Source organism: Heterodontus francisci, chromosome 25, assembly GCF_036365525.1.
Source record: "Heterodontus francisci isolate sHetFra1 chromosome 25, sHetFra1.hap1, whole genome shotgun sequence".
In the NCBI taxonomy this organism is placed as follows: domain Eukaryota; kingdom Metazoa; phylum Chordata; class Chondrichthyes; order Heterodontiformes; family Heterodontidae; genus Heterodontus; species Heterodontus francisci.
In genome coordinates this window covers 15,953,613-15,969,100 of record NC_090395.1, presented here as the reverse complement: position 1 = coordinate 15,969,100, position 15,488 = coordinate 15,953,613, and the positions used below count along the sequence as shown (strand labels likewise).

At 48.4% G+C, this 15,488-nt stretch overlaps 1 protein-coding gene across 6 annotated transcripts in view; it reads right to left on the bottom strand.

Moving 5' to 3' along the window:
* cacna1sa (calcium channel, voltage-dependent, L type, alpha 1S subunit, a) overlaps nucleotides 1–15,488 on the bottom strand; it is a 722,633-nt gene that overhangs the window by 354,408 nt on the left and 352,737 nt on the right. For all 6 annotated transcript variants that reach the window (XR_010977454.1, XM_068056917.1, XM_068056913.1 and 3 more), the window contains 3 exons: nucleotides 12,556–12,659; nucleotides 2,311–2,462; nucleotides 1,351–1,435 (listed from right to left, as the gene is read on the bottom strand). Coding sequence is in view for 5 of the 6 variants with exons in the window: in XM_068056917.1 (XP_067913018.1) it covers nucleotides 1,351–1,435; nucleotides 2,311–2,462; nucleotides 12,556–12,659 (341 nt within the window). In the remaining variant the exon portion in view is untranslated. The remainder of the gene's footprint in view (nucleotides 1–1,350; nucleotides 1,436–2,310; nucleotides 2,463–12,555; nucleotides 12,660–15,488) is intronic.

Below are 15,488 nucleotides of genomic sequence, written 5' to 3'. Positions count from 1 at the left end.
TAGTTCCAAGTCAGGATGGTGTGTGATTTGGAGATGGTGGTGTTCGCACGCATCTGCTGCCCTTGTCCTTCTAGCTGGTAGGGGTTGTGAGTTTGGAAGGTGCTGTGTAAAGAGCCTTGGCAAGTTGCTGCAGTGTATCTTGTAGATGGTATACACTGCTGCCACTGTGCGCTGATGGTGGAGGGAGTGAATGTTGAAGGTTGTGGATAGTGTGCCAATCAAGCAGGTTGCTTTGTCTTGGATGGTGTTGAGGTTCTTGAATGTTGTTGGAGCTGCCCCCATCCAGGCAAGCGGAGAGTATTCCATCACACTCCTGACTTGCGCTTTGTAGATGGCGGACAGGCATTGGGGAGTCAGGAGGTGAGTTGCTCACCATAGAATTTCCAGCCTCTGACCTGCTCTGATAGCTACAGCGTTTATATGGCTGGTCCAGTTCAGTTTCTGGTTACTGGTAACCCCCAGGATGTTCATGACTGGAGATGCAGAAATGAATGTCAAGGGGAGGTGCTTGGGCTCCCTCCTTTTTTGGAGATGGTCATTGCCTGGCACTTTTGGGGTGCGATTGTTACTTGCCACTTATCAACCCAAGCCTGAATGTTGTCCCTGTCTTGCTGCAAGCAGGCACAGACTGCTTCAGTATCTGAGGAGTTAGAAATGGACTTAACATTGTGCAATCATCAGTGAACATCTGCACTTCTGATGGAGGGAAGGTCATTGATGAAGCAGCTGAAGATGGTTGGGCCAAGGACACCTACCTGAGGAACTCCTGCAATTATATCCATTGTGCTGGGTAGGACTCCAACCAGTGGAATGTTTTCCCCCTGGTTCCCAGTGACTAGTTTTGCTAGGGTTCCTTGATGCCATACTCAGTCAAACGCTGCCTTGATATCAAGGGCAGTCACTCTTTCCTCAGTCTGAAATTCAGCTCTTTTGTCCATGTTTGGACTAAGGCTGTAATGAGGTCTGGAGCCGAATGGCCCTGACAGAACCCAAACGTTTAATGTCTCATCCACAGGACTGCACCTCTGACAATCCAGTGCTAGCTCTGTACAGCATGGAAATGTCAACTTAGACAGAGGTGACAATGTTAGTCACAAAGCCACAGCTGATATATATTCCAGAATTTTATTTCATAACTTGCTGTAGTGGGATGATGAACTCAGACCATCCAGGTTCCAAGTCTGATACCATAACCCCTACACCTCCATAACCAAGAGGAAAGAAAGCAAACAAACTCATCACACCATTGCATCAGGCTTTTACCCCCTCCCACCAATCCCATAAGGCCAACAAGTCTGCTTAACAACAATCTTTCACACAGTAATAGGTGATTGGTCAATGCTGACTTACATGATGCGTGAGAGCAGGCCCATTCCCTTCATCTCAAACAATTCCTGAGAGCCCATGGAACCGCTTTCATCTGATGCTAATATCCCTGCAGAGAGAGAGAGGGTGAGACACAGTCACAACAAGCACACATTTCAAAGAGCCAGCCTTGGCTCAGTGGATAGCACTGTTGCTCCGGAATCAAAAGGTTGTGGGTTCAAACCCCACTCAAGAGATTTGAATGCACAAATCCAGACTGACACTCCAGTGTAGTACAGAGGGAGTGCTGCACTGTCAGAGGTTCCTTCTTTCAGGTGAGATGTGGAAATTGAGGCCCCATTTGCCCTTTCAGGTGGGCATAAACGATCACAACAGAAGACTTGCATTTAAACAGTGTCTTTCACAACTTCAGGACATCCCAAAAATACTTCACAGTTAATGAAGTGTGGTCACAGTTGTAATGTAGGAAATACTGCAGCCAATTTGTGCACAGCAAGATCCCACAAGCATCAATGTGACAATGACCAGATAATATGTTCTGGTGATAGGGATTAAGGAACAAATATTGGCCAGGAGACTGGGGAGAACACACCTGCTCTTCTTCAAATATTGCCAGACAAACTGTTACATCTACCTGAGAGGGCAGATGGGGCCAAAAGACAGTACCTCCGACAGTACAGCACTGGAACATCGGCCTGATTATGCACTCAAGTCTCTGGACTCTGGATTCTCAGACAATTTCACAAACCTTTAGAGATTGGTGTGTGATGGAGACTACAGGGGAAGCTATACTGACAGACACAATATTAAGAGTTGTGAAAAGTTGGCCAACTGAAAAGGGTGGATCCTAACTGTTTCCTTATCCAGTCTGAGAACTAGGCCTCAATGGAGCATCAAATCTCCAGCACAACATCCAGGGTTGGGCTGTAAAGGTCTCAGGCAAGGCAACTGACCATGGTCCAAGGCCTCCGCTCAGCTCCTCACCTTCTCCATGTTTGATGTGGTCCAGGTCAATATCTTCAGCGTGTGTGATCCAGTCAAGGTAACCCTTCAGATCCTCATCCAGCAGCTGCTTCTCCCTGAACTTCTGGAAATCTCCCCGTGATTTGGCCTTCTCTCTCTCTCTGGAGAACTCCCTGGATTACAAACAGAAAGTCACAGGTCATTCCTGCAGAGCGGACGCACACTCCGTTATACACAATCACCAGTTAGCTTTGGCTCAGTGGCAGCACACTCACCTCTGAGTCAAAACGGTGTTCGAGTCCCACTCCAGACACCTGAGCCCCTTAACTAGACTGATATTCCCACTGCAGTACTGTGGGAATGCTGCCCTATTTTGACTGAAGGGGCTGTTCTATAAATATAGCAAGTGTACTTCAAAAATAATTGTACGAAAAGCTGTTTTCAGCTGTTTCTTTTAAATTTCACCATTCAATGGTATTGCCACTGCCTTTTCTCACTTCACACATCACTCTATTGAACTGAAACTGCCCCCTGTCTGTTCCCTCCTGCCAACTGGATATGGTAGTGTAGTGGACCTGTGACATCACAGGGCCTGAACAGGAAATTACACCTACACCGGCTGCAAATTCTCCAGCGATTGCTGAAGTAAAAACCTCAGGGTCACAGGAGGAGCTCAGTCCGAGTCCCAAAGAACTCCAACATTACAAAATGATTGAAACAAACTCCTCCCACATGCCAAAGACTTGCAGGTTGATAGGTAAATTGGCCATTAGCAATTGCCCCTAGTATAGGTAGGTGGTAGGGAAATATAGGGACAGGTGGGGATGTGGTCGGAATATGGAATTAGTGTAGGATTAGTATAAATAGGTGGTTGATGGTTGGCACAGACTCGGTGGGCTGAAGGGCCTGTTTCAGTGCTGCATCTCTAAACTGAACTAAACTAAACTAAACTAAACTCCAGGTGAAAGATATATCAGCAATCATTGGGACATATGATCAGCAATAGGCCATTTAGCCCTTGAGCCTGTTCCATCATTCAGTGAGATCATGGCTAATCCAGCATCAATTGCTGTTTGCAGAAGAGAGTTCCAAACTTCTACCACCCTTTGTGTGTGGAAGTGTTTCCTAATTTCATTCAAAAAGAACAAAGAACAGTACAGCACAGAAACAGGCCATTCGGCCCTCCAAGCCTGCACCAATCTTGATGCCTGCCTAAACTAACACCTTCTGCACTTCCAGGGACCGTATCCCTCTATTCCCATCCTCTTCATGTATTTGTCAAGATGCCTCTTAAACGTCGCTATCGTACCTGCTTCCACCACCTCCCCTGGCAGCAAGTTCCAGGCACTCACCACCCTCTGTGTAAAGAACTTGCCTCGCACATCCCCTCTAAACTTTGCCCCTCACACCTTAAACCTATGTCCCCTAGTAACTGACTCTTCCACCCTGGGAAAAAGCTTCTGACTATCCACTCTGTCCATGCCCTCATAACTTTGTAAACCTCTATCATGTTGCCCCTCCACCTCCATCGTTCCAGTGAAAACAATCCGAGTTTTTCCAACCTCTCCTCATAGCTAATGCCCTCCAGACCAGTCAACATCCTGGTAAACCTCTTCTGTACCCTCTCCAAAGCCTCCACGTCCTTCTGGTAGTGTGGTGACCAGTATTGCACGCAATATTCTAAGTGTGGCCTAACTAAGGTTCCGTACAGCTGCAACATGACTTGCCAATTTTTATACTCTATGCCCCAACCGATGAAGGCAAGCACGCTGTATGCCTTCTTGACTACCTTAACCACCTGCGTTGCCACTTTCAGTGATCTGTGGACCTGTATGCCTAGATCTCCCTGCCTGTCAATACTCCTAAGGGTTCTGCCATTTACTGTATACCTCCCACCTGCATTAGACCTTCCAAAATGCATTACCTCACATTTGTCCGGATTAAACTCCATCTGCCATTTCTCCGCCCGAGTCTCCAACCGATCTATATCCTGCTGTATCCTCTGACAATCCTCATCATTATCCGCAACTCCACCAACCTTTGTGTCGTCCGCAAACTTACTAATTTCTGAAAGATTTGGCTTTAATTTTTAAGACCTTGCCTCCTAATCCTAGGCTCCTCAATCAGTGGAAATATACCCTAACTGTTCTCCTTAATATCTTGAAAATTTCGAACAAATCAACAATGTATAGTTATCTCACACCTTTAATGTAACAAAACATCCCGAGAAGTGTAATAAAGCAAAATTTGGCACCAAGCCACAAAAGAAGTAATGAGGTCAAAGAGGTAGTTTTAAGGAATGTCTTAAAGGAGGAAAGAAAGGTAGCAAGGCAGAGAGGTTCATGGAGGGGAGTACAGAGCTTAGGCCCTAGGCAGCTAAAGGCGCGGACACCAATGGTGGAGCGATTAAAATCAGGGATGCTCAAGGTGCTAGAATTAGAGGAGCACAAAGATCTTGGAGGGTTGTGGGGCTGGATGGATGGAGGGATTTGAAAACAAGGATGAGAATTCCAAAATTGAGACGTTGGCTGACCGAGAGCCAATGTAGGGTTTATAGAGGGTAGAATGGGGAAGGCCAGTCAGGAGCTTTAGAACAGTCAAGGCTTGGGGTAACAAAGGCATGGATGAGGGTTTTAGCAGCTGATAAACTGAGACGGGGTGAAGTTTCAGAAGTGGAAATAGGCGGTCTTAGCAATGGCATGAATACATGTTGAGAAGTTTCTCTCGGAGTCAAATATGACACCAAGGTTGTGAACAGTCTACTTTAGTCTCAGACTGTTGCCAGGGAGAAGGATGGAGTCGGTAGCTAGGGAACAGAGTTTGTGATGGGGACCAAAGACAATGGTTTCAGTCTCCCCAATATTTAATTGGAGGAAATTTCTGCTCATCCAGAACTGGATATCAGACAAGCAGTCTGATAATTTAGCAATGGTGAAGAGTTGAGAAAGGTGCTAGTGAGCTAGTGCTGGGTGCTGTCAGTGTACATGTGAAAACTAATGCTATGTTTTCAAATAATGCCACCCCTCAACCTTCGAAATGCCAGGGAATAAAACTCCTCCTAATTTAACTTTGGAATCTAGGTATCATTTTGGTAAATCTGCCCTGCACTCCCTCCAAGGTCAATATATCCTTCCTCAGATGTGGTGCCCAGAACTGCTCACAGTACTCCAGCTGTGGTCTAACCAGGGCTTTGTATATGACTTGCAACCCCCGTGTATTCTAGTCCTCTGGATATAAAGGCTAGCATTTCATTCGCCATTTTGATTATGTTTGGTGCCTGTTCATGACATTTTAATGATCAATGTTGCGATGCAATCCATTGTTTTGCAGGGCCAGTGGGGGAGCATGTGCAAGCTGTTGCCTGAACAGAGGACTTGTCGAATGCTCTGTTGCACTAACCAGGTGCGCATACCCTGGTTTCAAAGCTTGTTTTTTTTAAAAACTGAGACAGACCCTAACTGAAAGGAAAACGAAAACTGAAACAGAAACTGAAACAGAGACTGAAACAAAAACTTCAGACTTCTCGGGAAACTGAAATTGGCTGGAACCAGATAAAAGGACACCGAGCCATCTGAGCTCCAATCATGCAGGAGTGGAGTGCAGGCAAGCTGAGGAAAGAAAGTGAAGGCGTGATCCAGCAGCTGTTTCTGTTACTTAAAGTAACTGATTAACCAGACCTGGCCATAAAGTGTAGAGTAGTTACTGAATGGTTCAGATAAAAGTAATACTGGTGGATTCACGCCATCAAGACTGTCATGAGCAGAGCTGAGGAGGTTCTGGAGAACTGTGCCATTTTGGTGAGGACCATATCCTTAGAGTGCAGGTTGAAGAGGAATTGCTGTCGGATCAGAATCGGTGACTGCATCTTGGAAGACAGGAGATGGAGATCTGAGGAAGTTCAGAGCTTTGAAGAACTCTGTGCCTGTAATTGGTGCCATTTATGCTGAGTGGACTGCCCAGTAAATCCATGAGATCTATCTTTGTTTTATCAGATAGTTAATGTGCAATTTTTAATATATATAGACCCTGATCTGACTGTTAATTCATGATTTATTTATGTTGATCAGCTGCCCTCTGGTGTGAGTATTAAATACCACCTAGATGGAAAACTCTTTAACCTCAGACGCCTCCGTGCCTAAACTGACCACCATCGACATACATGATCTACAGTTTGCGGATGACTGCAGTGTTGTTGCCCATTCTGCAATAGATTTGCAAACTGTTCTCGATTTAGACATAGAAACATAGAAAGCATATAAAATAGGAGCAGGAGTATTGCCATTCGGCCCTTCGAGCCTGCTCCACCATTCATTATGATCATGGCTGATCGTCCAACTCAGTAACCTGTTCCCGCTTTCCCCCCATATCCTTTGATCCCTTTCATCCCAAGAGCTATATCTAACTCTTTCTTGAAAACATACAATGTTTTGGCCTCAACTGCTTTCTGTGGTAGCAAATTCCACAGGCTCACCACTCTCTGGGTGAAGAAATTTCTCCTCATCTCAGTCCTGAAAGGTTTACCCCATATCCTTAGACTATGACCCCTGGTCCTGGACTCCCCCACCATCGGGAACATCCTTCCTGCATGTACCCTCTCAAGTCCTGTTAGAATTTTATAGATTTCTATGAGATCTCCCCTCACTCTTCTGAACTCCAGCGAATATAATCCTAACTGACTCAATCTCTCCTCATACATCAGTCCCGCCATCCCAGGAATCAGTCTGGTAAACCTTCGCTGCACTCCCTCGATAGCAAGAACATCCTTCCTCAGATAAGGAGACCAAAATTGCACACAATATTCCAGGTGTGGCCACACCAAGGTGCTATATAATTGCAGCAAGACATCCCTGCTCCTGTACTCGAATCCTCTCTCGCTATGAATGCCAACATACCATTTGCCTTCTTAACTGCCTGCTGCACCTGCATATTTACCTTCAGCGACTGGTGTACGAGAACACCCAGGTCTCGTTGCATATTCCCCTCTCTCAGTTTATAGCCATTCAGATAATAATCTGTCTTCCTGTTTTTGCTATCAAAGTGGATAACCTCACATTTATCCACATTATACTGCATCTGCCATGCATTCATTTGCCCACTCACTCAACTTGTCCAAATCACCCTGAAGCCTCTCTGCATCCTCCTCACAACTCACCCTCCCACCTAGTTTTGTGTCATCTGCAAATTTGGAGATATTACATTTAGTTCCCTCATCTAAATCATTAATATATATTGTGAATAGCTGGGGTCCTAGCACCGATCCCTGCGGTACCCCACTAGTCACTGCCTGCCATTCGGAAAAAGACCCATTTATTCCTACTCTTTGTTTCCTGTCTGTCAACCAATTTTCTATCCATCGCAATACACTACCCCCAATTCCATGCACTTTAATTTTACACGCTAATCTCTTATGTGGGACCAGTGGTTTCGGAGAAGCCAGCTGAGGCTGAAGAAACTGAGGTTTTGCAGGAAGATTTCCCAGACTATTCCCAGACTGTGTTGTGACGAGGTCCCAGGCTCATAGGGTTAAACAAGATGAGACGGATTCAGTAGTTGTGGAGGACAATTCAGATATTTGGTTGGCTGAAACTGTTTTCATGGATTTGGATGGAAAAGTGGATGTTAAAGGCTCCAAGGCTAACAATGATCTCCCTTGGTTGAGGCATAACAGGCAGATCCTGATTTGAGGAGCTTGTCTCAGACGGCATGTTCTGAGGCAGAGGCTGAAAAGGTCCTTGAGTGTTATTATGTCAAGAATGACATTTTGATGAGGAGGTGGAAATCCCCCCCATTCCCCCAGAGGCCCGTTGATAACGATTGGGCTGGAATCCATCAAATTGTTGTCCCTCCCTGCTACCGCTGTGAAATTTTGAGAATTGTCCATGAGATTCTAGTCGCAGGTCATTTAGGTATTGGAAAGACTCAGGCTAGTGTGATGGTGCATTTTACTGGCCGAAGCTGCATAAGGATGTGGTTGACTTTTGTAAGACATGTCATACATGTCAGATCATTGGGAAGCCTTTAATTAAGTCAGTGTCTGGAAAACCCAATATGCCAAATGGGAAATATTAATTTTATCAATTGGAAACTCACATTAGACTTTTAATGGGAAAAACCCATACAGTAACTTTAAAAAAAAACTAGCAGCCAGGATGGCCACTGCCATTTACATCTGAAACACCAGGAGACTGAACTGGAGATAAAATGTCTAACAAGAAGCCCAGCAAGAACAATGCTTTGGCTAATGGAGTAGATTAGCCAGATGATCCTCGTTAGCAAGCCATTCAAACTCATCCTGAGGCATTCATAAGTGGAGACGTCCCTCTGGAGGAAAATACTGGCAATCCCACCTAAGAGGAGTTTTGGGTTTTAGACTTTGGACCTCATTAAAAACAAAGTGGATTGATAGAACCACGTGACCACCTGTTCATCTCTGAAGAAACTAGAAGTTTTGTGACACAGACAGCAGACTGGCAGTAACCAAGTGGAGAGTAGCTGAGAAGGCTGCTGCTCCCCTGTCTCTCTCTCTCTCTCCCCAGAAAACATCAAGTTAAAAAAACATCTGCGACTGGGGGACCCTCCAAGCCTACAGACCGCTACAGCCAGAAACCAGGGGAAGAGAATCAACTACCAATTCTGCCTTCAGGAAAACTCTGAGCGAAGATTAACCAATCAAATGATTGTCGGGTTGAGAATTGTGTTGTGTACATCAATGACCTTTTGGTGTAAAGTGACACATGGAGTGATCATGTCAGACATTTGAGAGCTCTGTTTCACAGGCTGTCCAAAGCTAATCGTGTCATAAACCTGACAAAGAGCGAGTATGCCAAGGCCGATTTTGCCTATTTATGTCATATCATGGGTGTTATGAATGCTGGACCTTGTAACATAATGCTGTTTTCAAAAAATTGCGATGATTAGAAGTTCATGATGGAGTCCGGAAGGTCAGGTGATCTCACCTCCACGCTGCAAAAGGTTACCAGGACAAGAGAACATAGATCAAAGACTTTCTTTTGAAGAACAGAGACTGCAAGGCTAACATCTGATGAACAATAGGTTTTGCCTTCCTAGACTTTTATAAAACAAGGAGTCAGTAATTCAGAAGTTTTAAGTATACCAGGTAGCTATTAATACCTGGGAACAATGGAAAGGCCCAAGTGGCTTTGCGAAACCAGACTTCTGGACGCTGCATTTTCGGAACAATACAATAAGCTATTGACTTCTGAGTGCAGATAAATTTAACAGATTTTCTGAAGGCAAACAGGCTATAAGAGAAGAAACCACTGGTTGTGGCCTCAAGGCAGGCTAGAAGAAGGGAACTCCGTAGTTGCAGACTCACAGCAGGCTGGAAGAGAAGAACCAGTGGTTGCGGCCTTGAGAGAGAGAGAGAGAGAGAGAGAGAGGAGACACCTGCTCTCGGAAGCCTGTTAAAGTAAAATGCTGTGAAGACTGGAACCTGTTTTGAAAGTCGAAGCTTGCGGGGAAGTAGCAGACTAGCAGGATCACCATGAATCGCCTTGTTCACAGATGTCAAGGTCAGAAGTGCTCGGAGAAATGAGCGAAGAGGACATTGATTTTTAAAACTGTCTGGGAGATCCAACCCATTGCATCTGGGAGGAGTTTAGAGTGGGTGGGACATTGTAGGATGTAGAGAGTGAGCATGGGAGTGCGTTTAGAGTGGGTGGGTCATTATAGGATGTAGAGAGTGAGCATGGGAGTGCGTTTAGAGTGGGTGGGACATTATAGGATGTAGAGAGTGAGCATGGGAGTGCGTTTAGAGTGGGTGGGACATTATAGGATGTAGAGGGTGAGCATGGGAGTGCGTTTAGAGTGGGTGGGACATTATAGGATGTAGAGAGTGAGCATGAGAGTGAGTTTAGAGTGGGTGGGACATTATAGGATGTAGAGGGTGAGCATGGGAGTGCGTTTAGAGTGGGTGGGACATTATAGGATGTAGAGAGTGAGCATGGGAGTGCGTTTAGAGTGGGTGGGACATTATAGGATGTAGAGAGTGAGCATGGGAGTGCGTTTAGAGTGGGTGGGACATTATAGGATGTAGAGAGTGAGCATGGGAGTGCGTTTAGAGTGGGTGGGACATTATAGGATGTAGAGGGTGAGCATGGGAGTGCGTTTAGAGTGGGTGGGACATTATAGGATGTAGAGAGTGAGCATGAGAGTGAGTTTAGAGTGGGTGGGACATTATAGGATGTAGAGAGTGAGCATGGGAGTGCGTTTAGAGTGGGTGGGACATTATAGGATGTAGAGAGTGAGCATGGGAGTGCGTTTAGAGTGGGTGGGACATTATAGGATGTAGAGAGTGAGCATGGGAGTGCGTTTAGAGTGGGTGGGACATTATAGGATGTAGAGGGTGAGCATGGGAGTGCGTTTAGAGTGGGTGGGACATTATAGGATGTAGAGAGTGAGCATGGGAGTGCGTTTAGAGTGGGTGGGACATTATAGGATGTAGAGAGTGAGCATGGGAGTGCGTTTAGAGTGGGTGGGACATTATAGGATGTAGAGAGTGAACATGGGAGTGCGTTTAGAGTGGGTGGGACATTATAGGATGTAGAGAGTGAGCATGGGAGTGCGTTTAGAGTGGGTGGGACATTATAGGATGTAGAGAGTGAGCATGGGAGTGCGTTTAGAGTGGGTGGGACATTATAGGATGTAGAGAGTGAGCATGGGAGTGCGTTTAGAGTGGGTGGGACATTATAGGATGTAGAGAGTGAGCATGGGAGTGAGTTTAGAGTGGGTGGGACATTATAGGATGTAGAGAGTGAGCATGGGAGTGAGTTTAGCGTGGGTGGGACATTATAAGATGTAGAGAGTGAGCATGGGAGTGAGTTTAGAGTGGGTGGGACATTATAGGATGTAGAGAGTGAGCATGGGAGTCAGTTTAGAGTGGGTGGGACATTATAAGATGTAGAGAGTGAGCATGGGAGTGCGTTTAGAGTGGGTGGGACATTATAGGATGTAGAGAGCGAGCATGGGAGTGCGTTTAGAGCGGGTGGGACATTATAGGAATGTAGAGAGTGAGCATGGGAGTGAGTTTAGAGTGGGTGGGACTTTATAGGATGTAGAGAGTGAGCATGGGAGTGAGCTGAGAGTGGGTGGGACATTATAAGATGCAGAGAGTGAGCATGGGAGTGCGTTTAGCGTGGGTGGGACATTATAGGATGTAGAGAGTGAGCATGAGAGTGAGTTTAGAGTGGGTGGGACATTATAGGATGTAGAGAGTGAGCATGGGAGTGCGTTTAGAGTGGGTGGGACATTATAGGATGTAGAGAGTGAGCATGGGAGTGCGTTTAGAGTGGGTGGGACATTATAGGATGTAGAGAGTGAGCATGGGAGTGCGTTTAGAGTGGGTGGGACATTATAGGATGTAGAGAATGAGCATGGGAGTGCGTTTAGAGTGGGTGGGACATTATAGGATGTAGAGAGTGAGCATGGGAGTGAGTTTAGAGTGGGTGGGACATTATAGGATGTAGAGAGTGAGCATGGGAGTGCGTTTAGAGTGGGTGGGACATTATAGGATGTAGAGAGTGAGCATGGGAGTGCGTTTAGAGTGGGTGGGACATTATAGGATGTAGAGAGTGAGCATGGGAGTGCGTTTAGAGTGGGTGGGACATTATAGGATGTAGAGAGTGAGCATGGGAGTGCGTTTAGAGTGGGTGGGACATTATAGGATGTAGAGAGTGAGCATGGGAGTGCGTTTAGAGTGGGTGGGACATTATAGGATGTAGAGAGTGAGCATGGGAGTGCGTTTAGAGTGGGTGGGACATTATAGGATGTAGAGGGTGAGCATGGGAGGAGTTTAGAGTGGGTGGGACATTATAGGATGTAGAGAGTGAGCATGGGAGTGCGTTTAGAGTGGGTGGGACATTATAGGATGTAGAGAGTGAGCATGGGAGTGCGTTTAGAGTGGGTGGGACATTATAGGATGTAGAGAGTGAGCATGGGAGTGCGTTTAGAGTGGGTGGGACATTATAGGATGTAGAGAGTGAGCATGGGAGTGAGTTTAGAGTGGGTGGGACATTATAGGATGTAGAGAGTGAGCATGGGAGTGAGTTTAGAGTGGGTGGGACATTATAGGATGTAGAGAGTGAGCATGGGAGTGAGTTTAGAGTGGGTGGGACATTATAGGATGTAGAGAGTGAGCATGGGAGTGCGTTTAGAGTGGGTGGCTCATGTAGAGAATAACATCGGCATTGATTTGATGGGTCGAATTGGCTGATTCTGTCCTGAAATATTCTATGACTCCATACTCACCCACTCAGGACACCCAGGACAAGATTGAGCACGAAGAACGAGCCCAGCAGGATGAGGCTGACAAAGTAGATCCAGGGCCACTCGTTTCCAATAGCATCATTGATCTGCAGGGAACAGACACAAGGGATTAGCTGGGTGTTAGACAGGGGAAGCAGAGGTGGCAGCATTGGCGGGGGTTGGGGGTGAGGGCTGGTTAGCTGGTAGTTAGCCAGGGGTTGGGGACAGGGTCGATTGTTAGCTGTAGGTAGGTCGAGGCTGCAGAGAACTGTATATCCCCCACAACTATATTGTCCCCTATCACTACCACATTCCTTTTCACTCCCCCCACCTGAATGACCTCATGTACCATGGTGCCATGGACAGTTTGCTCATTGAACCTGAAGCTTCTGCCCCCCTGCACATAGGCAGGAAAAACTTTGTACCTGCTGGATAAGGATAAAGGCTGGGGTTCCTCCAGCACGGCACCTGGGGTTTCCTGATCTGCCTGACTCACAGTCACATTCCGCTGCCCCAAGGCAGCTGCAGAGAGTCAGGAGAGTGAGCAGCACCAAGACAGCTGCAGAGAGACAGGAGAGCGAGCAGCACCAAGACAGCTGCAGAGAGACAGGAGAGTGAGCAGCACCAAGACAGCTGCAGAGAGACAGGAGAGCGAGCAGCACCAAGACAGCTGCAGAGAGACAGGAGAGCGAGTAGCACCAAGACAGCTGCAGAGAGACAGGAGAGTGAGCAGCACCAAGGGAGCTGCAGAGAGACAGGAGAGCGAGCAGCACCAAGACAGCTGCAGAGAGACAGGAGAGCGAGCAGCACCAAGACAGCTGCAGAGAGACAGGAGAGCGAGCAGCACCAAGACAGCTGCAGAGAGACAGGAGAGCGAGTAGCACCAAGACAGCTGCAGAGAGACAGGAGAGTGAGCAGCACCAAGGGAGCTGCAGAGAGACAGGAGAGCGAGCAGCACCAAGGGAGCTGCAGAGAGTCAGGAGAACGAGCAGCACCAAGGGAGCTGCAGAGAGACAGGAGAGCGAGCAGCACCAAGGGAGCTGCAGAGAGACAGGAGAGTGAGCAGCACCAAGGGAGCTGCAGAGAGACAGGAGAGCGAGCAGCACCAAGACAGCTGCAGAGAGACAGGAGAGCGAGTAGCACCAAGACAGCTGCAGAGAGACAGGAGAGCGAGTAGCACCAAGGGAGGTGCAGAGACAGGAGAGCGAGCAGCACCAAGACAGCTGCAGAGAGACAGGAGAGCGAGCAGCACCAAGGCAGCTGCAGAGAGACAGGAGAGCGAGCAGCACCAAGACAGCTGCAGAGAGACAGGAGAGTGAGCAGCACCAAGGGAGCTGCAGAGAGACAGGAGAGCGAGCAGCACCAAGACAGCTGCAGAGAGACAGGAGAGCGAGCAGCACCAAGGGAGCTGCAGAGAGACAGGAGAGCGAGCAGCACCAAGGGAGCTGCAGAGAGACAGGAGAGCGAGCAGCACCAAGGGAGCTGCAGAGAGACAGGAGAGCGAGCAGCACCAAGGGAGCTGCAGAGAGACAGGAGAGCGAGCAGCACCAAGGGAGGTGCAGAGAGACAGGAGAGCGAGCAGCACCAAGACAGCTGCAGGGAGACAGGAGAGCGAGCAGCAGCAAGACAGCTGCAGAGAGACAGGAGAGTGAGCAGCACCAAGGGAGCTGCAGAGAGACAGGAGAGCGAGCAGCACCAAGACAGCTGCAGAGAGACAGGAGAGCGAGAAGCACCAAGACAGCTGCAGAGAGACAGGAGAGCGAGCAGCACCAAGGGAGCTGCAGAGACACAGGAGAGCGAGCAGCACCAAGACAGCTGCAGGGAGACAGGAGAGCGAGCAGCACCAAGACAGCTGCAGAGAGACAGGAGAGCGAGCAGCACCAAGACAGCTGCAGAGAGACAGGAGAGTGAGCAGCACCAAGGGAGGTGCAGAGACACAGGAGAGCGAGCAGCACCAAGGGAGCTGCAGAGAGACAGGAGAGTGAGCAGCACCAAGGGAGGTGCAGAGACACAGGAGAGCGAGCAGCACCAAGGGAGCTGCAGAGAGACAGGAGAGCGAGCAGCAGCAAGACAGCTGCAGAGAGACAGGAGAGTGAGCAGCACCAAGGGAGCTGCAGAGAGACAGGAGAGCGAGCAGCACCAAGGGAGCTGCAGAGAGACAGGAGAGTGAGCAGCACCAAGGGAGCTGCAGAGAGACAGGAGAGCGAGCAGCACCAAGACAGCTGCAGAGAGACAGGAGAGCGAGCAGCACCAAGACAGCTGCAGAGAGACAGGAGAGTGAGCAGCACCAAGGGAGGTGCAGAGAGACAGGAGAGCGAGTAGCACCAAGGGAGGTGCAGAGAGACAGGAGAGCGAGCAGCACCAAAGGAGGTGCAGAGAGACAGGAGAGCGAGCAGCACCAAGGGAGGTGCAGAGAGACAGGAGAGCGAGCAGCACCAAGGGAGGTGCAGAGAGACAGGAGAGCGAGCAGCACCAAGGGAGGTACTGAGAGACAGGAGAGCGAGCAGCACCAAGGGAGCTGCAGAGAGACAGGAGAGTGAGCAGCACCAAGGGAGGTGCAGAGAGACAGGAGAGCGAGCAGCACCAAGACAGCTGCAGAGAGACAGGAGAGCGAGCAGCACCAAGACAGCTGCAGAGAGACAGGAGAGTGAGCAGCACCAAGGGAGGTGCAGAGAGACAGGAGAGTGAGTAGCACCAAGGGAGGTGCAGAGAGACAGGAGAGCGAGCAGCACCAAGGGAGGTGCAGAGACACAGGAGAGTGAGCAGCACCAAGACAGCTGCAGAGAGACAGGAGAGTGAGTAGCACCAAGGGAGGTGCAGAGAGACAGGAGAGCGAGCAGCACCAAGGGAGCTGCAGAGAGACAGGAGAGCGAGTAGCACCAAGGGAGCTGCAGAGAGACACTAGAGCAAGCAGCACCAAGGGAGCTGCAGAGAGA